The sequence below is a fragment of the Serinus canaria genome, chromosome 1 (genome assembly GCF_022539315.1).
Source record: "Serinus canaria isolate serCan28SL12 chromosome 1, serCan2020, whole genome shotgun sequence".
NCBI classification, from domain to species: Eukaryota; Metazoa; Chordata; class Aves; order Passeriformes; family Fringillidae; genus Serinus; species Serinus canaria.
Window position 1 is genome coordinate 108,298,471 of NC_066313.1, and position 27,715 is coordinate 108,326,185.

General features: G+C 37.9%; 1 protein-coding gene across 10 annotated transcripts in view; it reads left to right on the forward strand.

Moving 5' to 3' along the window:
• Window positions 1–27,715, forward strand: part of KDM6A (lysine demethylase 6A) — a 151,187-nt gene that overhangs the window by 116,515 nt on the left and 6,957 nt on the right. For all 10 annotated transcript variants that reach the window (XM_018913470.2, XM_030234074.2, XM_050980365.1 and 7 more), the window contains 9 exons: window positions 12,249–12,378; window positions 13,853–13,958; window positions 14,680–14,885; window positions 17,280–17,344; window positions 17,442–17,516; window positions 18,805–18,953; window positions 19,917–20,031; window positions 21,793–21,980; window positions 23,154–23,295. In XM_018913470.2, coding sequence (XP_018769015.1) covers window positions 12,249–12,378; window positions 13,853–13,958; window positions 14,680–14,885; window positions 17,280–17,344; window positions 17,442–17,516; window positions 18,805–18,953; window positions 19,917–20,031; window positions 21,793–21,980; window positions 23,154–23,295 — 1,176 coding nt within the window. The remainder of the gene's footprint in view (window positions 1–12,248; window positions 12,379–13,852; window positions 13,959–14,679; window positions 14,886–17,279; window positions 17,345–17,441; window positions 17,517–18,804; window positions 18,954–19,916; window positions 20,032–21,792; window positions 21,981–23,153; window positions 23,296–27,715) is intronic.

A 27,715-nucleotide genomic window follows, 5' to 3' on the forward strand; every position in this document is an offset into this window, starting at 1 on the left:
AAAAGGAAAGTAAGTTGTTTGGACTTCTTTCTTTTATTCAGTAATGACTTGTCTTTTATAGACATAGTTTGTAGGTGCTATACAAGTGCTTTTCTTTAGATTACAAACAACAGCAACAGTGTAGATGTTGAAAATGATGAATGTTAAAGAAGTTGTGTTCAGTTCTGCTATTAAGCTCTTCAGAATCATTTTTTCTTGATAAGTCAGACAGATTTGGTCTGTCATCACAAATCAGTGTTCTGATTTGGAAAAGTAATAAATAATCACAGAATGTTGAGGTGGGAGGTGCAGGAAGGGACCTCTGTGGAGATCATCTCATCCATCCTCCCAACTCCCAGCAGGGCCAGCTAGAGCAGGTTGCTCAGGGCTGTGTCCAGCCAGGTTTTAAATATTTCCAAGGGTGGAAAGACTCCACAGTCAGCCTAGACAAAGCTCTTCATGCTGGTCACCCCTAATGTCAAAAATCTCCATTTTCTATGTACCATGCATGGGGTTATTCTTCCCCTGCTGCAGGACTTGGCATTTCCCTGTGCTGAATGCCCAGAGATTCCTGTTGGCCCATTTCTCCTGCCTGTTGGGTGTCCCCCTGAGTGGTCACACAGCCATCTGGTCTGTCAGCTTGTCCTTCAGCTCTGTACCAGAGATGGCCTTTTGGGTAGTGGTGGTTTCAGCATCTATAGCTCAAGCCCAGGAGCTGTTCAGCTGATGGATTGCGTTAAAAATGCATTTGTGCAGCAGCTTGTGAGTCTGTCGTGTTGCAGTTCAGGTATTTTTGATTGTTCAGGAGTTTAGGTCTTGGTCCATCTTATGTTCCAGTTGATCAGCAGCTGTGATACTGTTGGTTTTCATCTTTAGTCAGTAAGCTTGGATCATTTTAGGTCAGAGGCAGAGTAGATTAAGGCAAAATGTGAGGCCAGCCACTAGAAAACCCGGCAGGGATTGCAGGGGGGTTGTGCAAATTGCACAGTGTTTTCCCAGGTGTCTTCAGGCTGGAAATGCAGAATGGCAGAGTGTGGAAGGCTGGGTTGTAGAAGTCCAGATAACACTTAGCAATGACTTGTGGCAAAGATATTTCACTGTAGGCTGCAGTGGTGTTAGAAATGCAGCAAATTCAACCCCCCCTGCAATAGCCAGTGGCCTGTGGCAGAGGAGGATGGCTGAACCCTGAGCAATAATAACTGAAACTGCTGCAGCTAAATCTGGCAGTGTTCATCTCTGGTGCATGTGCTAGCAGGGAGCCTGGCAGGTAGTCATTAGCTTTGCAAATTCACATTTAGTGCTTGCTGCTTGCAGCCTTCTCTGTGTAAAATACCTCAAAGTCCTCAGGTTTTCTTGGTAGTCTTTGGAGAGATTTGCCTACTTTCTTAAAAAAAAATTGTTCAAAATCCAAACAAGCTGATCATTTGAAATGACCATGTAGAGCACTGCAATTTCTGTAGCTGTCCTTTACAGTTGTCACTGTGTTTGAAAACCTAAGATGCCTTAAAAGTTCACAGAAGTCCCTTTAATCATAAGCATATGGTTATTGAATGTTTTGGGCTATACTCTGCTGTCTTCCATCCTGAACTCTGTTTGCAGTTCTCTTAGTTGAAATGTTGTCTGTATTTTCTCTGCTAGAATTCTTGTTGGAACTTTTATCACCTCGATATATTTTACTCCAAAACACTTTATTTAGGATGTATGTTTGCTATATTTTATCTAGCAAATATGGTGGTTTTGAGCATTACTCTTTTTGATATTAAAAAAATAGTATAAAAGCATGTTTCTGTCATTCTGCAAAAAGCCCTGCATCTGTTACTGTGACTGAGAGCTCGTAGTTCCTAATGTTGTGGGATTTGATGACTAATACTGATCCATGATATAGCAGTCTGTCACTATCTGTTACCAAGATAAATTTCATAAAAGAGAGAAAAAAAATCTTTAGGGAGCCTATTTTGTCATCTTTCAAATATTAAGTCTTACTGTAATGTTCATTTCCAAGTGACATTGCTACATATACTACATTCATAAAAATTAACAGCTTTTTTTTTTAATTGGGACCATGTATGTGTTCTTTCTAGAAGTATGAAAAATAGCTTCATTGTGTGATGTTAGGATGAGTGCATTGCAGATAGGCATAATATAAACTTAGAGATTTTTTAGAGATTTTTTCCCTAAAGTTTACCTGATTTGCCTCCAAAATTGGACTGAGAGAGTAATGGGGAGTGTTTCACTCTGGTGAAATGTTGCATTTTGATGTGTTTGGTGTGCTGTTGTCTGAGAGATCTGCAGTTAGGGTTTGTAGCAAAATATTTATCATTTCAGCTATAAAGTCTGTAAACCAGCAAGTCCTTGTGTTTGTGCTCTTTGATGGAGGTGTAGTATTCCTAATGATATTTAATTTCCAAGATAAAGGAAGGCTCATAAAGGTGTTTCACTTGGCTTCTTACAGTCAGTGCCAGGCTAAAGTAATCATAATTTTTCTAGGGAGGTAAGCTAATACTTTGTCCTGTGTAGTTTGCAGACAGCTCAAAAGGTGTTAGATGTGCTTTTTTTTATTCCCATTCCTTCATACGGACTAGAGATTGAGAGCTCCCTCTTCAGCCTGTCTGCACCTTCATTCAGCAAGGCAGAGAGCTTAGAAGCTGGATGATAGGGAAAAGTGGGCAGTGGGAAAAGTGGGGAGAGACTTGGTTTTTTTAGCAGCTCTGAGGTCAATTACTGCATCAGTCTGATTGACATTTACAGGTTTTGAGACAGGATCTCTTTTAGGGAAGCAAAGCTTTCTGGAAATTCTGCATATGTCTGCTAATAATAACAGACTGTGAAATACAGTAACTCACCTGTGCTAGAGCTGGTTATCTGTTATTTCATAGTAATAAAAAATATAACTCTGTATATAAAACCTATATAATATATTAATAGTGGTGGTTTTTTCCCCTGCCATTGTAATATGTCTGACAGTTTATATTCATAAAGTTGAAGACAGGGATTTCCCAGTCTTTTACTGAATAGCTGATTAGCCTTTGCTTTGTTTTAAGATGTACAGGCATTCACATGACAGCTCTGGAGCAGAATTTTGGGCAGAACATTCTTGTTACAGCAGTTGTGTGCATGACTGACATAAAGAAAAATGTCTGGGAGGGAGAACTTCAAAAGATAATCTGCTCAAAGGCCTGCTGAATGCTATATATATATATATATATATGTAGTAAAATGGAAGATATTTATATGCTAATATATGAGATCTGTGATCTTCAATACTGCATGTTGACCTTTATTTTAACACGCTGTGTGAGAATGCAATAACAAAGAATTGAAAGTACTTCCTGTAGGACTGATTATATTTGGGTACTGTCACTGCAAGTGGTATCTCGAGATTCAAATATGAATTTGTGACCAAAAGTGTTGATTTTTAGAACTACTTTAAAAATTGCAGAAAAGCTATCCACAATAGAAAACAAGAAAATAATTTTTTTCTTGAAAAAACAAAAACAAAAAAACCAAACAACAACAAACCATAAAACACAACAGATAAAAAGACCAGACAAGACTCCAGACCTGTGTTGAATAAGCTTAATGCAGGGGGAGAGGGGAGTTGTCCTGTAGAATTAGTTTTTCTATATTGGAGCTACACTGTATTGAGCCTTAAATGTATTCATGTGAGTCAGTTGTTGCATACATACCCTTATTGTATTTTATATGTTCAGAAAGACATTCTGGCTTCATCTCTGATATGGATAATTATATTCTGTTATCTTCTGGCACATTCTTCTTCCTGTCTGATAATAGTCAATGGAATCTGTTGCCCTGTTGTTTTGAAGGTATTCTCCAGACAAAAATAGACATTTTCAGAGGTAGGAACAGGTGGATGTAACGTGGATTTTTTTTTATAGCTGGAGCACTAGATTATTCATTTTTATTTTCTTCTTCATTGTTCTGCATTTGGCTCTGTTTACTATATGGGTATTCTTTGTAAGTTGAATTGAAATCCTCAGATGTCTATTTGTTAATTTTTTTTTCTTTCACATGCTTTCATGTGTAAAAAAAATCTTGTCTAAAAGAGCCGTTTTTTGCATCTTTCAGACCCTACATGTTTATTTGTGTTTAGAGCACAAAAGACCTGGAATTAGTAGCAGTTTGGGATTAAGTAATGCACAAGAGTTGATTCACAAGGTAACTACAATTGACCTAGTGCAGGAGAGTGAACTGCAGGATAATGAAGTTCCTCATCTCACAGGAGGGATTTTATGGTAATGCTCACCACCAAAAAGTGACCTGTGAAAGCTCAGAGTGTGTTGCTTAAGAACAAAGGAGCATCAGAAGTATGGAAATTTGCTGGTTTTTATAGTGAAAGCAATTTATTAAAACAAGCATTCAGAAGACTTGCATCACAATAAAATAAAATCAGAATTAGTTAGGCAAAAATAAATGCTGGGAGACTGTCATTTTGCCTTACATAAACAAGTGTTGTCTTAATAAAAGCTGCTCAAGTGAAGCCATTAGGTGAAAGGAGATGCTTTGTACCATAAAATGCAAAACACAGGCCAAAGAGAAAACTCAGTTTGATTCTTCTTTTATTCCGTGTGAATAGGTTGTCTGCTTTGTAGAAACAGACTTGGTAAATGCTTTGTTTTGCCAAAGACTAAAGTGAGCACTTAAGTAGGGCAAGATAATTGTGGAGGCTGAAAAGTTTCTTTATATCCGTCTTCCTTGGTGCGAATGTTGAGGAAATATTTAACAGAGCTCCATTCTGTTCCTGGGGTGAAATGAGGTTGTTGAGGAGGCTGAGAAGGGGTCAGACGTAGGGTGCTGGCACAGCAATTAATACTTGTACAAGGAGCTTCCCTTGAAGGGCCAGACAATGTCACTGAAAAGCCACAAGGAATTGAGAAACGCAGGAGCTGAGCTATTGACTCAGATATGCAAATCTCATTAAGATGCTGTACTGGAGAACAGTAGGGTGGCAAATGTGCTCATCTTGTTAAACTGCTGCTGGAGTGGAGGGATGAAAAGGAATTGAGGAGGTGATTCAGGGAAGTGTGATTTGGTTAGTCTTCCCTACCAATAAAACTGGTTGCAGCAGTAAATTTTAAGGTGGTTATAAACCAGATGAATTCTGTTTGGTAAACTGTTTACATAGTAAAGTAAAATTCTTTAGGTCTCTGAGCAAATTAACAGATAAAAGAGTGCACTATTAGATTAATTATCCTTCCTGAGACTCCTAAAGAAAACCTCCTGTTAAGGTCATTTTAAAAAATAAACAGCAACAACAAAACAACGAAAAACCAACAGAACCCCAAGTAATTTCTGAGCATAAGTGAAAACCGTGTAATTAAAAGGAGAAAATATGCTAAGAATAACTGCTCTGAGTTTGTTATTAGAAAAGCCCATTGTTAATAGGGGAAAAAAAGAAGAGAGTGCTTCTTGGTCTGGTTGTGTATCATGTTTCCTTAAAAAGACTGTTATCAAAAGCTCTTTTCTGTGCTCTTAGAAATGTAAGTATCTTTTCCCTGTGAGCAATCTTTCTGAAAGGAGAATTAATGAAACATTATCACAAGACTTGAGATTCAACACTCGAGGTGTTTATTTCTACTGAAGTGAAACCAGCTGATTTCTCACTCAGTGTTTCAACTGGTGCATCTCATTAACATCCCTGAGTAGGGATAGAAACCCAGGATCCATCTCACTTAAAGTCTACCAGTTGTCCTTTCTAAAACTGATCTGAGGTCAGGTCCTTTGTTTAAGCAGCATAGAGAAGTTCCTGAGTTGACTTGTATTGTTTCTCATAAAAGAGGAAAGAAATATCTTGGTTTTTTTTTTTTCTTTGTTATTTATTAAAGTTTGTTCACAGCCTTGAAAGAACAGGCAGAGGTCCAAATAAAATTCCAGAGGTAAGAGGTCCTCGGGCAGCTCTGAAGAGCCCAGCTGGGCAACTTGGTGTCAGCTGGAAGTTGTCCTTGCCATTTTTATGGTGATACATGGAGACTCATTTGGCAACTCTGAAGCATTTCTGAGCTTGAAAGCTTTACCAATTTGGCATGATTGGGGAAGGCAGATGAGAGGCACAGGTTTGACTGTAATGGGTATCAAAAGGGGCTAATAAGGCTTTTTTGTAGTTCTTTTTGCTTGGTGTTCAGAGAGGGAAAGTGTAGAACAATCCATTGAGAAAAGTGACAGGAGACCAGGAGAGATGAGCTGCCTCTCAAGGGGCCTTGTGAAATGATAAAAGTACAGAGCAGGGAGCAAACAGAGGAGGTTTTGCATGGAAAGGGTGATAAGACACTGGAATGGGCTGCCCAGGGGGGTGGTGGAGTCACCCTCCCTGGAGGTGTTCAGGGAGCAGCTGAAGGTGGCATGTGGTGCCACGGTCAAATTGAAAAAGTGGTGTTTGGTCTCAGGTTGGACTCCATCATTCCAGAGGTCTTTTCCAACCTTAAGGATTTGTTGATTCTGTGAATGTGGTCTGGGCTGAACAGTCTGGAAAAGGGTCTGATAAATGGCCATGATTTACTCAAGGGCAGTAAAGGCATTTCCTGAGCAGGAGTGGGCAGTGCAGAGGCTCAGGTGGGCAGACTTTCTTCTTGCCCCAAGGCCTCTGTTGGAGCCCAAGGCAGAAGAAATTTGTTCTGTCCTTACTGAAGGTGCTGCTCCCTGAGCCTGGTCTGGGAAGTCAGTGAATCACTGGAGTTTGGGAGCTCCATGGTCCACAGGAAAAGAGCCTAAATCTATTTGAGGGGAAGTACTTTGTGCAGGAAGGACCTGGAATAAATTAGTTTTTTGTTTTTAAAAACAACAAAAGCAATTCTTGTTTTATTGGGAATTTTATTTACAAACAAAGGACTTTTTTTGCTTCAAGACAGAATTGCTCAGTTCCTTTAAAAGCATGTTACATCTGGCAAGTGATCTTCACCATAGCAAAAGTTTTAAGAATAAAATTTTACATACTGTGATTCACAAGCTGAACACTGCTTAGAATAAGAAATTCTGTTTTGTTCAAAAGGCAAATACTGAATTCTGCAAATGGGAAGCAGAATTATCTGGGAGTAAGAAAAAAAAAAACCATGGGAAAATTTACAGTTCAGAGGGAAAGGCAAGCATATGAAAAAGTTTGGTGCCACTTGTTATAATGCTTTTCTTACGTAAGTCAGTGATGTGATTCTGTTTTTCTTAGCGCCTCAGAGCAAGGTGATTAGCAAATGAAATAGAGGAAAGATGTAAAAGTCATTAAGAAAAGAAAAAAAGGAACATTGCTTCTTACATAACATGTAATTAACCTATGAAATTCACTGCCAACCTGTACTATTGAGGTCAAAATCAGAACAAAATTGAAAAATAATTAGAAATACATTTGCATAATGAGAAAATCCATGGTTCTATTGTAGGATTTTCTGTAGTTTCATAAAGATCTCTGGGAGTATTGCCAGTTAGTACCTGGTTGTGAAAGGCTGGGGTAGAGAATTGCATGATAAACAGGTTGTGTAATTATCTGGCATTACTTGCATTTAAGCATAATGTAAGCTTGACTTGACTTCTTTATATTCCCTTTGAGAGCTCCTCTCTATCCCCTGGAAGGAGCTTGGGGAGGGGAAGCTGAGGCAGCCAAGCTGGGTGTTGTGTGTAACCACCTCCTCCCCAGGCTGGTGGGGATTGACAGGTGTTTTTCTGTGGTTTTGGTATAACTCCCAGTAAGAAAGCAGCTGATTGTATCTGCTAATTGGGAAGGGTGGGAGCTCTGGTTTGAACCAGGTGGGTGCTCTGCAGCCCAGGGCTTCATCTGACTCCTTCTGCAGGCACGTTTCAAAAATGTCGTGTTCCTTCCTCTTTGTGGATTAATTAATTCTGATAGAATTGAGATAGGGTATCAAATAAATCCACAGTTCTGTGTGTTCATTTTAGATGTGATTTTTATTGGTGGAAGAGAGGGTATTAATTTTGTTCTTCTGAATAACTATAATCTCTTGAGCAGTAAAACCTTGTTAATTTTCATACAGCTAATCCTCAAATAATAATTCACTTAGACTGACTTCACAACAAAAATAACTGCTTAAACACAAATGCCTGTTACTTACTCTGTTTTGACCTGTAAATTGTACCTAAAATCCAAATGTATAGATAACTGGAAGCTGTTTAAGAACTTTTCATTCTCACCAAAAAGTCATTAACTCCCAAGCAGTAAGAAAAAAAGGCAAATATTTTGAAAAGTATTGAAGCTAAGAGTTCTAGAAAACACAGAAATAATGTTTGGAAGAGGAAGACCTTTAGACAAAACCAAAAAAAAAGAATAAAAAAAATAATGTCTGCACAGAAGTATCAGAATGTTCAATAAGGCAAGAGTGTTCAGTAAATATTTTTGCTCTGTGCTTGGGAAAAAGGCAGATAAAATGTTCACATCATGGAATGTATTCTCTTGTCAAGGAGAAGGTTAAACAGCAGTTATACTTCTATTTGGCATTTTTAAGTCAGAGGCCCAGATAACGTGCATCTGTGAACTCTGAAAGAGGAGCCAGAGAACTGTTTATAAATCATATAGGTTTTTTTAATAGTTCTTGGAAAACAGGAAAAGTTCCAGAGGACTTGAAGAGCACACTTCCTGAGAAATAGACATAATTCTCTCACTCTGACGTAAGAGTTGAGTGAAATAATAAAAATATTGAGGTGATTAATTTAATAAAGGTAAGGAGTGATAATTATTGATAATAATTCTTGGTTCTGGGAAAATAAGTTTTATCCTGTTAAGGTTAATATATTTGAGGTAGAATTTTTATTTTAAAATAGAGCTAAATTTGGTATTGCTGTGTAGCACAAGTAGCTTTAAACCTACATGATATCTTTTTTTTGTTTTGGGCAGGTGGGATGATGCAGAGTCAATCCTGTACCTAAAAGGTGTCTGAATTGCCTGATAAATGTTCTGTGGGTTGACACTGTCACACCTGGGCTTCTGGTCAGCTGTGTGTTTAGCTACAGCCAGAGGGGAAGTTTTTACCTAAGACTGAAGGCTGTAAACTGTCTCTTAAAAGCTGTGGGAAGGTATCCTAGAAAACAGTAAAATATCCTAGTAAAATATAATTAAAAGGGGTGTTCTAATGAATGTGATGATTGCTTATTAAAAAGATCACATGACTACATGAAACATTCCCAAGTAAGCAGTGGCAGGACAAGAGGACATGGTCTTAAGCTGTGCCTGGGGAGGTTTAGGTTGGACATCTGGAGGTCTGGAGGAATTTCTTCACAGAAAGGGTGATTAGACATTGGAATGGGCTGCCCAGGGAGGTGGTGGAGTCACCATTCCTGGAGGTGTTCAGGGAAAGACTGGACGTGGCACTCAGGGCCATGGGCTGGGTGACAAGGCAGTGATTGGTCATGGATTGGACTCAATGACCCCAGAGATCTTTTCCAGCTCAATTGATTGAAGTGTGAAGTTAAGGCACCAGTTCCATCCTTAGTGGTTGATGTTCTCCTAAGCTCCTAGGGTGGTTTGGGGGTTGCTCCTCAGGGTGAAGCACTTCCATGAGTTGGTGCTTTCACTCCTGGAGCAATTTGCAGTGGTCTGAGTGCTGCAGCTGTGGCTCAGGGTAGGCTGCCATGTCCCTGGCCATGTCCCTCTGAGCTTGACAGCTGCTCCTGCCTTCCCCTTCCACTCTGGGAATTAAGGGTGTTGTCCATGCACAGTCCACAACAAGCCAGTTCCCCCTGAAGTCAATTTAAATGAATGAAGTTTGTCCTGCTCTTCATTCCTTCATCACAGATGACTGCCTATCCAGTTTCTTTTGGGGGCATAAATCAGGCTTGTTTTGTCTTGAGCAGTGCATTTGATGCCCCTTTCAGCCACTATGAAATCCTCTCACAAAAGCTGTGCTCTTGAAACTGGGAGATGTGGGATTTTCAGCACAGGTGCTGGGGTCAAAAAAAGGTCTTTCACTTTCCTTGCCCTGGCTGTAGTTCTGTATTTCCAGAAGAGGAGAGCCTGGCAGTGGATACTACTCACACCATGGTAGCAAATATTTTTAGTATTTCTATAGTGTTTTTTATAATTTCTGTTGCTCTGTTTGGCACACTAACAATTACAGAATTGTTCTTTAATAGCTCCCTTGCCTTGTTATTAGTAGTAAGATATTCTGATTCATAGTTTTAAAAAATGATAGGAAAAAAAATTATGATAGAGTGAAGCTGGTCTGGTAAAGACAACTTTAAATATTCTACCCATCTGTTTCCTGTGCCACTTAAATTATGAATGTTTTGCTATCTCAGCTTTGCTATTCTTTGGCCATTTTCCTCTTAAAATTTCCACATAGAATTTTAGTAGCTTAATAGGAAATTACAGCGTGCAATTGGTAATACCAGCTTAAGGTGCTGGGTTTATGAGATGTCTTTCTTAATCTGATCTTTTCCTTCATGCTGTTTGTTTCCCTTTCTTCTCTGCCTTTTCAGACCTGTAGTTCCTCTAAGTGTACAGAAGTTTCTCCTGTCTCCTTTGTCACCTTCCCAAAGCCCCCATGTGCTCTGGCTTTATGGAGCTTTCACTGTCATTACCTTGCTGTGGCTGCAGCAGCTCAAGTCCTGTTAGTTCTGAACAATCTCCCTTTTTCTTCAAGTTCACTTTTCCTCATTTTCCTTGAGTTAGAAATTTCCTGAGAACTGTTTATGATGCAAACTGAATTTTGTCAAAGTTCTCTCCTATTTTTAATACTGTGCATTTGTTTTTCTTGGGTTTACTTCTCTGTTGGGTAATGCAGAGGTTATAGTAATGTCTGATACCTGCTGTTTAGATTCTAGTTTCACTTTGCATAGATAGTCTGGATCTCAGGTTCATGCAGCTATGGTCAATAAATTTCTGAAGGGTGATGATTTTATATTGCCATGTGATTTTGGGGTTCTTTTTTTGTTTGTTTTTGTTGGCTTTTTTTTTTGGTATATGTGGGGACAGTGAAGCCTTTGCAATAAGTACACCAGACATTAAGCACTGGCCAGTGATTTTTCTGCCAAGCTGGATGACTAATCAAAGCTTCTGCATCACTCTTTCACTTTTTTGGAAGTGAAATTCTGGCATTGGACTCACCTAGCACAAGGAATGAGCTGTGTGACAGGTGTGCTTTGTGTTGTGTGAGATGTTTGCCCATTTTGTTTAAAGTGTTTGTCATGTCAGTCTGTCTGATCTGATCTCAAGCCCCACATCCATCCTGTGGGTTCTGCTGGCTTGATTTGAAGCAGTGATCTCATGACTCAGTACCTGGCTGTACCATGTTGCTCAGTTTCAGAAAGAAGTTTTTGTCCCTGGGAGTTTCATCTGATAAAAATTTGTGTTTTCTGCTGAAGACTGTTGTTATTTAAAAAAAAAAAACAACTTTGGTAACCAGTGAATTTTATGAAGATGTATGGCTGAATTATACATTAGAAACATCCTGTTTTGTGGGATGTAACAACAGTGACTCAAAGGAGGTTGGAAGAAGGATTTGAATAGTGTTTAGTGGGAAGAATTTTGAAGTAGTTGAGTAATTTTCAACAAGAATATAAAAGATGGTTTTGTCAGTACATTCCCAGTGATGGTGACTGGGTATTGACTACAGGCTAAGCTCAGAATGAAGACTCTTCAAGTCTTCATCCATTATAGGAAAAGTTACACATCCAGTGGGTCCTGCACATCTGGAAATCTCCAGGGAGAGGCTGCAAATGCAGGCAGAGAGATTCTCCCTGGAGTCACACACAGGGGCATTGACAGCAGCTCACTGGGGGTAGGGCCTCTCCCTTGTTGCTCCAAGAAATGGATTATGCAGCAGTGGCTCCTTCTGCTTCAAAATGTGTAAGGCAGGGAGGGGTAGGTGTGGTTCAGTTCAGTGTCTGTTGTGCAGCTGTAGTTGGGTTTTGTGACTCAGCAGTTTTTTGGTTGAGACGTTGTTATTTTCTGACTTTTGCTCTGCTACCTCAGCTCCTGTGGAATGATCATCCATCTGCTCAGATTCTTCATTTGCAGTTGAAATGTTAAATTTTCCTGTTAAAATTTATCAAAATATGTCATGCTTGCTCTTATTGAAAATGGCTGTATTTTTAACTAATAGTGGTGATGTTGCAAATTCAGCAGGCAAAGTGGGAATAAGTTTGAAAAATATCAAATTATACATGGAAAATTCTTGATTAAAACATACGAGCTTTATTTGCATCTTAAATTACAGTTTCTCCTTATACAACATTATTTTGCATAAGAGATTACACTGATACACATTTATTTTATTTGTCAAGTATTGACAGAGACAGCTCTTGTTTCCTTTTAGGAATCTGGGTAAAAATGGCTTATCTAACAGTAGTATTCTATTGGATAAATGCCCACCTCCACGACCACCGCCTCCACCGTACCCTCCCTTGCCAAAGGACAAGCTGAATCCACCTACACCTAGTATTTATGTAAGTAAATCTAGTGGCAGAAGTACATTGCTGCCTGTCTTTTGTAATGGTTTGGATATCTGAATTACATAATGTAATTATTTTAAAGATGCACTGTTCATTGCTGAGTTCTAATTACGGGGCTCTCCAAACTGGTATATAGGCAGGAGAAATGCCAGCCTTAAAGAAAATTTTGGGACATAGTTTGACTCTTAAAGTACCTGTAAATTAAGAATTTCAGTAAACAAAAGGAAAAATACTTCAGATTTTTTACTTTTAATACTCAAAATGTTGGTAAAATAAGCAAAACAGTTCATTATATACAATGCACAGTATTTCAAAAATGTGTGTACATTTTTTTGCAAGTGATAGCTTATGTATAAATGAGCAAATAATTAAACTAAACTCCCATAGCAATCTGCTTCAAAACATAGTGAAGAAAAATGAATAAAAGTTGAGGTGATGTTTGGAACAAAATGTCACCAGGAAAAGGCAGGGTTTAGTTGAGTAGTATTTTCTTATGCAAGCATTACAACTTTTGTTCTGAAAATAAAGTTTCATAATAGCTTTATTGAGCTAACTTCCTTAGTAATAGAAGAATAAATTACAGGATATCCACTTCCTTAATAGCAGAAAAATAAATTACATTATGTCCATACAGGCAGTGTGAAAAGCTGAAGTTGCCTTCGGTCACCTCAGTTTGGGGACCAGAGGAGGCTGGCACTTGGGTCTGAGTAGGCTGAGAGCTGGGTTAGGCTGGATGCAGTGGTGCTTCCAGATGTTTTCCAGGTGTTGCACCTGAACTCATCTGCCTTAATAAAAGTCCATCCCAGCTTTGTTGTGTCCTCACAAAGCTGGAAAGTCACCACACTGCCACAGACTGCGCAGTTGTGCCACTCTTTGGGAGCTCCCTGTTGTGTTTTGTTTATTGCTAGAAGAGCCTTCAGCATTCTAAAGGATTCATAGCAATTTAAGACAAAATCAGGAGGGAGGCTATGGCATAAAATTGAGGTTACAGGTGCAGAGAAGCATAAGAAAATCAAATCAACCTTTCTGGTTAACGTGAGATATACCATGAGAGTAGTCTTTTAATTATACTGTTTCTTGTATACATTAGCTGTAAAATTAGCACTTTTTTGCTTTTGAAAAGAAACTGTATTGGTCTTCAGAGAATTCTGTAGATTTAGGGAATGTACAAGGCTACTGTCAGATAAAGAAATTAAGTTCAGGAAACCTGAGTTGCAAAGCTGAAGCAACCTGGGAATAATTCTTGCCAAGAAACAAATTACAGTAACAAATTAATTTCAGGAGTGAACCCAGCATTTACCATAGAAAAAATTGTATGGTGTAGCTGTTCATTCCCCACAGTGCAGGGAAATGCAGAAAATTCCTGTTTTCTTTCTGTTATTTCTCTTTTGTTTTTTCATTCTTTCTTGCTTTAAAAATAAGGAATCTAGATTGATCTGACATCTAATATTCCATTATAATTTTGCAGTTGGAAAATAAACGAGATGCTTTCTTTCCACCTTTACATCAATTTTGTACAAATCCAAACAACCCTGTTACTGTAATACGTGGCCTTGCTGGAGCGCTTAAATTAGGTAAATTAACTTTTTTTTTTGTAACTTTGGGGAGGAATGAATGTTTTTTAAAGAGAAGTCTCTCTCAGTTCTTAGAAGTGGATATTTTATTTCTACAATACTATTTTCCCTGTATATTCCAAGTCGTTAGGATAATTTATCATTTCTCAGTTTGCTGTTGTTTCTAAACTTGGTCTTGTCAAAAAAAACCTCACCAGAAATACAGCAGATTTTGTTGAGCACAGAGGGGAGCTGAGCTGTGGATGTGGAAATTTACAGCCAGACATTTTCCTATAAAAAACTGGATGCATGTCTTTGTGTTTAGCTCTAATGATCTATAATTTGACTGTGTGCAATATTTTGAAGTCTCTAGGTAGATAAACTACCACTGCTGGTAGGAAAACGTGTTTTATGATGGAAGTACATTCATTAAGCTCTGCTCTGAAAAATACTGTCTTGGTACTAGGTGTGAACATTGTTTGCAGATCTGTTTAGCCAAGGCATGTAAAATGTTTCCTGTAAAATAAAATAGTCCATAGCTGCCAAGTTTTTTTCTAATTTTCTACTGGATATGTGGAGGAAAGTTTTTTGGGTTTTAATTAACATTCAGGTGGGCAGTGTTGTGAAGACTTACAGGGTAAAGATGATTTTAGACTAAACTTTTTGATAACTTCAGACGTTTTCCTGAAATTGTTTTATTCTATTTTAACCTTAATTTATTAATTTCATTGCTATTAACTAGATCTAGGACTCTTCTCTACTAAGACATTGGTAGAAGCCAATAATGAACACATAGTAGAAGTAAGGACACAACTACTGCAGCCAGCAGATGAAAACTGGGACCCCACTGGAACAAAGAAAATCTGGCGTTGTGAAAGCAGTAGATCTCATACAACAATTGCTAAATATGCACAGTACCAGGCCTCCTCATTCCAGGAGTCTTTAAGGGTAAGTTAATTGCTACTATTCAAGTTATTTACAAACTCCATACTGACTCTGGAGCCAAATAATAATGGCTGTTGGAAAAAGCAGAAACTGCTAAGGAAAAAGAGACATTTCCATTAGCTTGAAGAGCACAGGTAAATCTTAAAAATCTGTTTTGAATAGAGGGTCAAATAATGTATTGTTCTTCCAAATGCTTAGTATAAACTTAAGTTTAATAATGTAAAACTCATGGTTGTTACATACTTTAAAAGTTTGTTAGTTTAATCTTTTATATTATAATATCAAAATTCACATTAAAATATTTAGAACTCGAGGCTTTTTTACAATTTGGATTGCTTCTAATTTCACATGTTATGAAATCAGATTTCTTTGTTCTTCCTGCTCTCCTGAATTAATTTGGATGTGGCTTATTAGAAGTTTACACTAATACTAGTCTTTTGTTGGGTTCCAAACATAACAGTTCATTTTTAGTTTAGAAGTTTTTAGGCTTATGTGAGAGTGAAGTATTAGAAATAATATTTCCCCTTCCTGCCTTGGCAGAGGGGTTGGACCCCATGATCTCCAGAGGTCCCTTCCAATCCTAACTATTCTCTTTACTCTGGGATTCTCTGAAATGTGATTTTATTGGTATTTTAACATTTTATACTGAAATTATGAGCACATTCTTGAAAGTGGTTATGGGCACTCCTTGGAGGCTTATGTTACCTGGTATTGCAAAAAGATGGGGCTAAGGTAGAACTAAGACAAGAAGATAATTTTGACTAGTTGTTTGTTAGAAAACAGGGAAAAGGTCGGTGTGGGGAATTGGCTATTGCAGTTTTCACTGTCTTTACACAGAAACAGGAATGATTTCAGTAGGAAAGGAAAGAGAAATATTAAATTTAAATTTTGTGCATTAGAGGAAAGGATTAGAAACAAAGAAAATAATTGCTAGTTGAAGGGAACAGAAGGGAATCTAGTTATTAGGCTTTGAGCTGGTACAGAATGAAGAAAAGAACAGGAATACCATGGGAAGTGGGGGGCACAAAAACCTTCTAGAACCTGAGATTTTTCTTCCTCTGCCAGGGTAATAAATTCCAGTGTGATATTGGCTGAGCAGTGGCATCAGTGTTGTATTCCTGTATGTCATTCCAGAGGGGCTGGAGAACATTACATCACTGGAATATAATATCTGTCTATATCTGTTTATCTTTTTTTGAAATTATATATAATGTAGCACATACCACTAAAAGCCTTAGCTTTGGATTTGCACCACAATGTGTCCTGTAGGGTCTTCTCATTTTTCTTTTCTCCCTTTTACCAACTGGTGGTAAAAATGTAATACATAAAATAGTTTTTAAGAGTGATGATTTTCATTTTTCCCCTGGAAATTAGGAAGACACTGTACATGTGTCCTTTGCCTAACACTGCTCTGACCTGTCCTTAGGTGACTTTCCAGTGTTTAAATAAAAGCTTTATTTCTTCTTTCTATAGCCAGAGTTCTCTTGGCTTGCCCTAAGTGATCTTTTTTCTTTATTCCTCTAACAGCTATTGCATTGCTTTTCTAACATGTCTTGCAGCATTTGATAAATCCATCATCACTAGGTTCCTTTTTGTTTCTCTTTGTCCTTCATTCAAAGGATGAATAAGACTTTCTCAGGTACACAGGGCACTTTGAGATTTAGCAACAATCCCATTCAAAGTCAGAGATCTTTGGACAGAATCCAGACAGCTCCTTCTTCCTTTTTGTCTCTGTCTTTTTCCTTCTATGCCCATATGCTTGCCAAAATAGAAGTCTTTAGAATAGGGTTTTGAGCACAGTCTGCTAAAAAGATCAAATTGCATCATTTAATATTGGTTGGATTTTTTTCCACCAGTCGTGGTCTCAGCTACTGCTAGTGCTAAAATAGCATTTGGCTATGAAAAATGCCAAATATTTTATATAATGAATTTTATTAAATTAGTTTTATAAATATTAGTCATCCTAGTTCCCTGTCAGAATACCTGCTTGGAGGTAGGGAGGTAGATGTTCTTATTTGAAAAAGTTAACAGAATTCTTTAATACTGGATTCCAGGTCACCCTCAGAATGGAGCAAGCCAATATCCTCATTTCCAGCTTGAATGCAGGCCAGCAGAAATATTTACAGTGTAGCCATTTTCTGTTGTCCTGGCCTGAGTGTCATGGAATCTGCAGCCATGAAGAAATTGATCTCAATGCATTTGACTGAATTTTTTTAATTTCTTCCCAATGAATAAATGTTGATGTAAAATCTTAGACATGGATATTTCAAAGATTGTGCTAGTATTTTGAAATAAATGTACTTATGTCTCTGTGTTATCACTTTATACCTGTATATTTTATATGTTCTTTTGTGTGTGTATGTATATGTGAAAACATTTCCAAATTGCATTTTATAGGAGGAAAATGAGAAGAAGAGTCACCACAAGGACCACTCAGATAATGAATCCACATCTTCTGATAAGTAAGTGTGTTATAACTGTTCATTCTGTAGTTGGTTCTGTGTGCTGTTTACATCATTCCCTTTTCACATTTGCCTGATACATTTGTTACATTTGCAGCTCTGGGAGGAGGAGAAGAGGACCTTTTAAAACAATCAAGTTTGGGACCAACATTGACCTGTCAGATGACAAGAAGTAAGTTGATTACAGTTTCTCCTGCTCACAGTGGGATTCTACATGATGATAATCCTTCCGGAAATCCAGTGGAGTATTCTCAGACATCAGTCAGTCTGTTGATAAATTCCAGTTTCCACATGAAATGGTTACCTTTGCTCTTCAAACTGTTGTTACAAGTCCTTCTCACACTAAAAATATTTTCAAACTTCTTTTCCCAGGATTTTTGTTTTTCCAGAAATGAGTTGAAACATCCATCAGAAACGATTCTTTCTAGTCCTTCTTCTAGTCCATGCCCTTTGTTTCATTGTGAGGCTTTAAATTGTTTGTTTACTATTTTATTACTTCTGACAACACCAAATTTTTAATTTTTTGCATAGAAATTGTAAGATTAAAGGGTTTTTTCTTTTTTGTCTGAATTTTTGTTATTCATGGGTTTTTTCCTTTCATTCATACTGTCATCTGTTTTCACCTTTACAGTGAACAGTGTTCAAAATATGTAGGAAAGACCAGACCAATGCTTACCTGTGGGTGAGGCACAATACCTCTCAAGAGCCTCAAAACCAAAATTGAGAATTTTTTCAACTATATATCCTTCTGTGGGTAGATGAAGGTAGCTTAGAAAATATTAGAAATACTCTGAAAGAATGTTTTTTATTGTCCAGTAATAATTATTTGGTTCAATCTCTGGTTAATGCATATTTCCATCAAAGATCCAGCATGTCTAGGCTGTCAGTCCCATCAGCTGCTGTACAAAAATTCTGGTCTACTTCAGTCACAAAAAAAGAAGAAAAATTTATGGTGTTTGGGGAGTAAGGACTCTTAAGATGATGACATCTTTTGTGGCAGAGTCACTGGAAGATCAGTGTGTGTATCTGGGGATGTGATCAGAGGTTGCAACAGAAGTTTAGATATTGATGCCATTTTTCTATAAAGGAGATTTCATCTGTAGATGCAAACTAGTTGATAATAAACTATTACTCTGAACATGCCTTTGGGAGAGAGACTCCAAATGAAGCTAAGCAAAGCTAACCTGAGGCTCGTAGGGACTTGGATTTTGATACTTGACATAGTCCTTGTTGGATCCTGGATAGATGCCAGATCTTCTGATCTGTAGTTTCAGCTTTGGCTACAAAGTTGTGCTTCCCCTCAACTAGCTTGTCAGATTTGTGATTGTTTTTGGAATTATTTTAAAATTGAAAGAGTAACACAGATACCTGTGCTAACAATTTTTTGAAAATGTTTGTTTCCCAGACTCTTCTAAGAGTTTCAGGGATTCACAGTTTGTCAATTTGCTATTTTGCTGCAGGTGGAAGTTGCAACTCCATGAACTGACAAAACTTCCTGCTTTTGTACGTGTGGTATCAGCAGGAAATCTTCTAAGCCATGTTGGTCATACCATCCTGGGCATGAACACAGTGCAGCTCTACATGAAGGTTCCAGGCAGCAGGACACCAGGTGAGTATAATCATCAGAATCCCATGAAAATACCAGGTTCTCCTGTGGGGTGTTGGATTTAACTGCACTGCAGATTTCCTGTATCTTAGAGCATGCCTAAATGGGATAAATACACATATTCAAGATTTTTATAGTTCTTACTTAACTGAACTCTGCATGTTCAAAGCACTTAGGGTGGAAATTCCTGGATTTCTGCAGTGCTAGGGAATTGCCCTGTTGACCTCTTGCATGCAATAGTGGATTGTTTAAGGAGAAAAGAAAGTTGGGTTTATATACATGACAGTACTTTCATTTTGCATACCTTGGAAGTTTCTAGAGGCATCCCAAGAGGGTCTGGTGCAATCCTAGAAATCAGACACTTCCACTTTTAGTTTTTTATTGTCTGAGAATAGGACTCAACCCTCCATGATGAATTGTGCTTTGTTGGGGACCTGGACTGAGACTTGAGGAATCTGAAGTAAATTTCAGGGTCTTTTTTTTTCTGAAGTAGATCTTCAGAAAGTTCCAGTAGGGATTATGGAAGTTTATCAGTTTATCAGTTTTCCAGCTGTCTAAAGAAGATAAAATACTGGGCATTTCTGCATGAATTTTAAAATCTCTTTCAGAAATATTTTTGTACTCCTTTTCTGTTCAGTGCTTGAAGTCACAAAGTTTTGAACTGATCTGGACTGTTCAGGAGATAGAATGAAACACAAAATCTGAGCTGCTGAATTATTTGTCAGACCCCCAAGACTGGTAGTTCCAATTTTGTTTTCCACAAACTAACAAATGCAGAATTCTCATGTCACTGGTAGCTTAACTGTGTGAAGCACCTAAATAGTGCATGTAAGTGTTATGGAAAATATATAAAAATACTTAAACTGTTGTGTAAGTTTTTTTAGAAATCGTGTCTTTGCATTTCCTGGCATTGTTTTGATAGAAAAGCCTTGCATAAAGTGTGTTTTCTTTTCTCTTACATTTCAGGTCATCAAGAAAATAACAACTTTTGCTCAGTAAATATAAATATTGGTCCAGGTGACTGTGAATGGTTTGTTGTCCCTGAAAGCTATTGGGGTGTCATGAATGACTTCTGTGAAAAGTAAGCTGGACATGGTGTTTTTCTCTTTTGTCAATTTTTTTGTGCCTGTCTCAGACCTGAGGGGGGAAATTACTGAAGATGTTCTGAGGGAACATTATTTTATGGGTTTTCCATGTAGTCAGAAAAGTCTTTTAAAAGTAGGTCAAAATGTAAAATCTAGAGTTCATACAAAATACCACATTTGTACAATATACAAAAATTTGGGTTGCCAGTGACAAAAGCAAAAGCAGAATTCTCTTGTCAGGAGCAAATAGAGAGTCACTGGTATTTTGTCATGTTTTCTTGTTGCATTTAGAGTGAAAGCTTAATTTGTTCAGACCCCAGGAGGTGCCATGGCAGGCTTTGCTTAGACTTACATATTTGTAACTCCCTGGAAAAGCTGAGGGACCCTGAGCATTGGGGCTACTCAGCCAGCTGTAAGATTAGGATTTCTCTGCAAAATGTGTTTTTGACCAGACAAGAGTGTTATTGTTCTGCAATATACAGAGAATCTTATTAACCTGGCTGAGGAGATAAAAGGAATGGCAATAGCACAGTTAGTGAATTTAAATAGAAAGTCTATATATATACTGACTCTTGTTAAAATGAAGAAAAAGCAACAGATCTTTTTTTACCATGGTGAGATAGAAGACAATTAGAGGAGTCACTTGTGTAGAGTGGTTTTAAAAACAAACAGAACAAAACTTGTTTGTACATGCACACACACAAAAAAAGAGGGAGCATCAGTTGTGTCCCCTAATCATGCCAGTACTCAAACAGGAGCCTCTGAGGTTGATTCTATGGGAGAAGGTTCTTCTTACCCAGTTGAGACTGCATTATGCTCTTGACTTCAGAACTTTTCCAGAGCTCTGTGAATTCATCTCAGTGTCTCTGTATTTTCTGCCTGCCTACTGACAGCTGTTCTTATTTCATCCACCCTTAAAAAGATAAGCCATCTCAAAAATGTAATTTCCACTGATGGAATAGTGATGTCTCTGGCACAACAGGCCTTGTTACTTGCATGTCACTGTTCTTCTGATGCTGACAGAGAAGCTCAGAGAGCTTGGTAACCTCACAAAATGTCTACAGTGCCTCTACAAAGGCACTTGATTGTCTTTGAAAACTGTGCATTGCAAATAATCTCTCACGATGCAGTATAAAAGCAGTGTAATATTGAGATAAGGATGGGAGAGGAGTGTGGATTTTGCATAACCACAGGGGAAGACTTCATAGTTAGGAAATCCAAATGGAAGTGTTTTTCCATGCTGCTCAGGAGGGTCAGTGTTTCTTGGCTGAGCACAGACCCATGGATCACAGTTAAAATGTTGCTTGTTGTGTGGGCAAGCTGCACATGCACACACAGGCAGTGTGAGTACATGTTCAGAACAGAAAACATCCTTGGGAGCTGCTGTGGTCTGTGCAGGAGGTCAGGCAGTGATGGAAAAAGCAGCTTTGGCCACCAGTGCCACACTGGATCTGACCAAGGTTTGGTCTGCCTCAGCATCAATAAAATACTGGAAACTTAAAGGAAAATAGAACTTAACTGGAAGCTATAAAATTACTTCACATGGGCAGGTGGATGGTTCTAATGTATTGCAGGATGTGAAATGTGGAATTATGATCAGGAATTTTACAGATGACACTTTCCTTTTGGCTGCTGTTTGTGGGTCACTGAACACATTCATGGTGATGGTCATTTTTCACGGGTAGTTGCATTGAAGTGTCTGCCACTAACACATCCATTGGGAAATGCTGAAGACTTTATCTTTCCTCTTGTTTCAGGAACAATATGAATTTCCTAATGGGATCTTGGTGGCCAAACTTGGAAGATTTGTATGAAGCCAATGTCCCAGTTTATAGATTTATTCAAAGACCAGGGGATTTGGTGTGGATAAATGCTGGCACTGTTCACTGGGTTCAGGCTATTGGCTGGTGCAACAACATTGCATGGAACGTTGGCCCTCTCACAGGTATGTGTGAGCAGTGCCTGTGCTGAGCTCTGTGTAGGTAACATTTTATTGCTCATGGCACAGAACCTGCCAATTCTTACTCCTTTGCCATGCTTTACTAGATGAAAAACCCCAATGTGTTGTATTTTTAAAATACGATGTGTTGAAGCTTTAACAAATTCCATTGTGAGAGGAAGAGAAAGCAGCAAGAATGCAGTCTTGGCACCCATACTTTGAATGGGCTTGTAGGAGTAAAATGTGTATGTTAATTTATGTACTGTCTTCTTAGGCGATTTCTTAACTTTTTCTCCCAGATTTGTTCTACCCAGCAAACTGCACTGTGGATTACATATGAATTTAAGGACTAGTCCTCTAATATTGGTGGGAGAGTGGGCACCTAATAGCTCTTTGGTGAGAACATCAGGAAATGCAAACAGTTGTAAAATTTATTTCATAAGGAACGTTAGGTTTCTCAGACCTACTGCTTTAGAATTCTTCAGTTTTGATCCATGGTCTTGGAAGGATTTTTATCTGTGAGTGTGGAAGGAAATTCCGCTGCTAAAACAAGAGTCTGTCAAGTGTTTGAAGAGGATGTACTTCAAAAAAAACTTCTGTTTTCTTAAGTAGTTTAAAATGTGTCTTTATATGGTGCAATAAAGAGTGTGTCTCTAGGATTGTGTGATTGACTGAGAGACCTCTCATGTTCAGTCACAGTAAGTTTTGTAAAACATTTTTAAAAGAAGGGTGGCGTGAGTAGGCTGCTTAATGAAAAAGTCTGACTCACTTCTTCTCTCAAGTAGAGATTATATACCATAGCAGTGTAGAATCATGATAAATTGTGAATAGAGTGAGATGCAGACATTTCAAACCTGGACTTTTTTTAAATCTGGAATATTTTAAAATTTACTAATTCACCATTTTTGAAATACCTGCTCCATGTTCAGCAAAGAAATCAAACACTTGCCAGTAACTTGTCTGCACAGGTATTTGTTGCTGCTGTGGCATTGTGTGTTCTTTCAGCCTCATAAATAAACTCTTAAGACATTTCAAAGAAAGGAAGCACAGTTGGAATGAATGGCTCATTGTGAATGAGGTTTAGCTGTTAGAGATATAAATTACTATTCTAAACACAGTGATCAGGGTTGGTGATTGTTCCTCCCCTGACTGATTGCTGCTGTGCCTGTGTGTTTGCAGCCTGTCAGTACAAGCTGGCAGTGGAACGGTACGAGTGGAATAAGCTGCAGAGCGTGAAGTCCATAGTGCCCATGGTGCACCTCTCATGGAATATGGCTCGGAATATCAAGGTCTCAGATCCAAAGCTTTTCGAAATGATAAAGTAAGTTTTTGTTGATTTGAAGATTTACTGTGCCCTTTTCCTCCTCACACATAAACCAGTGGTTGATTTATAAATAGTTCTTTGCAAGGCTTTTCTCTTCCTGGGAACGAAACCAAAATTACTTTAAATTCTGTTTTTCAAACACAACACTTATAGTTATCCCTAATGTTATTATGTTTTATATGATGTTATTGTGGCATAGCTTTAGAATCATCTGTGTAACTTTTTTTAGTTAAATGTGCCATAGACTTAATTCAGCAATTAAATGGCTTTGATCACAGCAGCTGTTTAGTATGTATCATCAGAAATAGGAAAATTAGATCATCAACTCAAATATTAGAATTGGAATATATAGTCATTTTTACAGCAAAGTTAAATTCTGCATTTCTAGAACCTGCAGTTAGTGTTCTCATGCTGTCATTTGGAGATCCAGAATAAATCTTTTAGATCTTTATCTCAAGTAGGAACTTGAGAGCTTTCTTCCCTTTGCTCTTCTGAACAATAAATTGATTGATCTGTAAAATGATAATTGAGTTTAGTGACATTTCTCATATGCACATTCTGAAATGCAGGAATATTCCAGGCTTCAAGCATCTGTAGTGATTTTCTTCAAAGGGTGCAACTTCAAGAAATGTAAATCATATTGCAGCACCATACTGAGGTTGGGGACTGAATGAACATTTCAGCATCTAACATAGGTTTGTCTTAAAGTGGAGGAATGAATTCCAAAGCATATTACTCATCATGAGAATCCTCTGGTAGCAGCACTCTCTGCTTTGCCTGAGTCTCTACCAAAGCACTTCTGAGCCCTTCTTAGTCTTACCAACATACTGGCTCAACATTTGCCTTGAAATGGGCTTTAAACAAATGGGTGAATTAATTTGTGAAAAAAAGGGCAAAGAAAAGGAGTGTCTATTTTTCCCCCAATGGGATTTTTTGGTGACATCTGAGTGCGACATCTTTTTACAGTAGAAATTTAATTTAGGCTTGAACATCTGTTGCGGAATGGTGGCATTGAGGAAATGTTAAATTTGTAAGAACTGAGAATGTTGGAAGTTGACAACAGGGAGGTTTGTAGTCACTCTAAAGCTTGATTATAGGGTAGCATTTGTGTGTGAATGCTTTCCTAAAATCTAGGAACTGATACTTAGGGTAAATAAAGTATTTGCTGAAGGCGTGGCAGTCCTGCCCCTTCAATTAAACAATTAGTGCTCATATTCCTAATGCCAGCTGTCATAAAAAAGAGAAGAGAAATTGAGTAGCTAGAAATGAGAAACAGGGGAAAATGCAGGAGAGTGTGGGAGGGAGACAGCCAAAAAGTCCATTTAAAAATACCAAATCCACAAGCTTCACTTTTATCTTTATTTATGTAAAATACATACAAAGCCCAGCAGACTTCTATTGTAAGGCTCAAAGCAGTTCTGGAATGTTCTTAAAAAATATGATTTTGGTATTTTAGCCACTTGTAATCTTGCATTTGCCATGGATTTGGGTTTAAAAGGAGAAGAATGTGACTGAGCACAGCATCCTTCTCCAAGAGAATCGCTTAAAAAAATGGAGAAACACAGAGGACAGAATGGTAATTTGCTGTTGTCTTGCTGGCTGACAGCAGCTCAGCTTTTTCCAGCAAGAGACTCAAACTTCAAATAAACAGAGATGCTGAGGAGCAGATGGAAATTTTGGGTGGTGTGCATGTGCACTGGCTTTTTCCAGTCTCCTGAAACCATTTCCAGTTTACTCAGATTAAGCCTCCCCCACCCAGGTTAGTTGTCAGCCAAAACTCAAAGTTCCTGCTGTGGCTGCAGAGGGGAAAAAGAGGGGATGATTATCTCTGGTCTGTAATGTCCAGTAGCAGCAGCCTGAGATAACTTTATGTTGTGGTCACTCCTGTAGTTCTGGAATAGCATTTCCTAGAAATCAGTATCAGCACAGCCTGTGTCTGACCTTGGCTTTGTAAACACACTGGGAATGCAGAAAACTTCATGAATTTCCTTAAGAGAGGAAAGCAGTTGCATATTTTTCCTGTGGGCTCCTTGTTTGAAGGAAAACCCATCTGGGATCGTGGCTGTTGTCCACAGCACCTGGATTTTCTGTGTACAAAACAGAGACATTTGTGAGTTATGTATATGGGAGAGTATGCATCTGTATAAAAATGCTGGGAAAAATAGTCATTTTTGATGGAGCTGGTTGAATTTCATCTTAGCTGGCTTCATTGTCATCAGGAGATAAAAATAACTGACACATCTGTTATCTTTTTGCTGAGCACAGGCCTGTTAAAAATTGCATGTCAAAGGTACCTAAAGTGCTAAGGTAGTTTTGACTTCTGTCTCTGGGACTTCTTAGGTATCAGCATAGTACAAAAGATAAACTCTTGGAAAATGATAAAAAAAGTAGCTTCTAATTCACTTTGAAAGATAAATACAAGTATGTCTTTGTGAGTTGTGTGAAAGAAACCACTGCAGAGTCAATAAACTAAAATTTGAGCATAGTTATAAATATTGGGAACCAGGTTAGTGATGAAAAGAAATGGAGTAGGAGAAAAAGTAATAGAAGGAAACTTTGCTTTTGGGAGAAATCTGATGCCTCATTATATTTTTAGTTAATGTGCAGTTCAGTGCTGTCTTGCAAGATAGAAGTCAAAGAGCAAAACCTGAAACTCTCTCATGAGATGTTTTTTAAAGATTTGATTTTAACAGTAGAAGCGTGAGCAGGAACACAGCAGAAAAAAATATTTAAAACTTGGAGGGATAATTTAACTTTAAATTATTTTAAACTGAGGGAGGACAGCCCTCACAAAAAGAAAAATTAACTGCAGACCTCTTAGATGGGAGCCAGAAGGACTTGTACAAATGCATCTGAGGAAGAGAAGAATTTTAGAGGTAGAATGAACATAGTAATAAAAGCTTAAAAAATTAATTCCAAAGTAACTGAAATACTAAGTTCTATGACAGAAATAGTTTCAGAAATGTGAAAGAACATGACACAGGAGAAATTATTTTGCACAAAATCATGAAGTTAGGTAAAATACTTTTCAGCATCAGGGAAGATGTATTGCTGGAAGGTACAAAGAGGTTGGTTCTGCATTGCCATTGGGATGGTCCCCACACTTTTGAGAAGTTTGACTGAATATCTAAGTATTTAAATGGGTTTATCACTTCCCTTCTAGAATAAATCAGGATTATGTCCATTTTTAATTCTCTTCTGTTGAATATTTGAATTTGACTGGACATGATTTACTCATATCTTTGTGCCATACCTGCAGAGACTTTGAGAGGGGGATGGTCTCGATTTTCTTTCAATTGAATTCTCACTGTACCAGAATAAAAACTACCCTACAATACTAAAAGCTGACCCCATTGAACTTGCACACTGTCACTTTTGCTAGGGGCCTTTTTGGCTTTTTAAGGCTTCCCAAACTTCAGGGAACTGTGCTGAATATTCACAGTGATAGTTTGTATCCTTTCTCTCATATTTAAATGCTTGAAATAGTTAACATTGACGTTTTCAACTTTCATTACTAGGACCTGAATTTTATCCAAGGAGGGGGAGTTCACCTTCAAGCTATTGTTTTCTGCTTTGTCTGTGAATTTGGCAAACATTGTAGCAGTGTTGTAAGTGGGTTCATTCTGGGCAGGTTTTTTTTTCACAACTGCAGCAATAGAAAACACTTTGAACATAATAACACTTTAAAAAGTCTTTAGAAGTCAGGAGTGGAGAACAATGGTGGCAGGTGTGCAGGTGTGCTTGCAGTTGCTCTTTGGGATGCCCAAAGACTTTTCCAGGTAACAGCAGAAGAGAAGAATGGTAGCTTTTAAATTTATTTTAAATAATCAGGCTGTACTGAGCTTGTCAGGAGCACAATAACCCAACACCCAAATGAATTAATACTTAATCTATCACCTGTGGTAGGCCTTAACATCATAACTCACATTCACATCAAACTTCAAAAATGTTGAAGGAGTTACAGCTTAATGAGCTGCATAATTTTCTTGAAATTGGTTACATGAAAATGAGATGTTTAACAGAGAAACACACTTTCAGTTTTGTGTTATCCTTACAGTGAGGGGGTTAGTGAAGCCATAGTGAAGCCACTGTTTTTAGTGAAGATGAACAGTATGAATGTAAAACAAGAGGAGAGTATTTCAGAATCCTGGGATTCTATTAACTACTTGGAACACATGAAAGAAATGTGGTGTTTTTTTAAAATAGAGAATGTATGTATTACATGTTTCAGGCTCTAATGGGAGAAGGTTCAAGTTGAAAACACTTGATAGAAGTCTTGAGCACTTCGTTTTCTGTCCAGTGTTTGTTTTTCCCCTTAATTTTTTTTAATCTTCCTTCTGCTTCTAATGAATGTAACATAACCATCCTGTGGAGGAGAAAATTGAAAGCTACAAAGGCTGCAGCTCAAATAAATAGG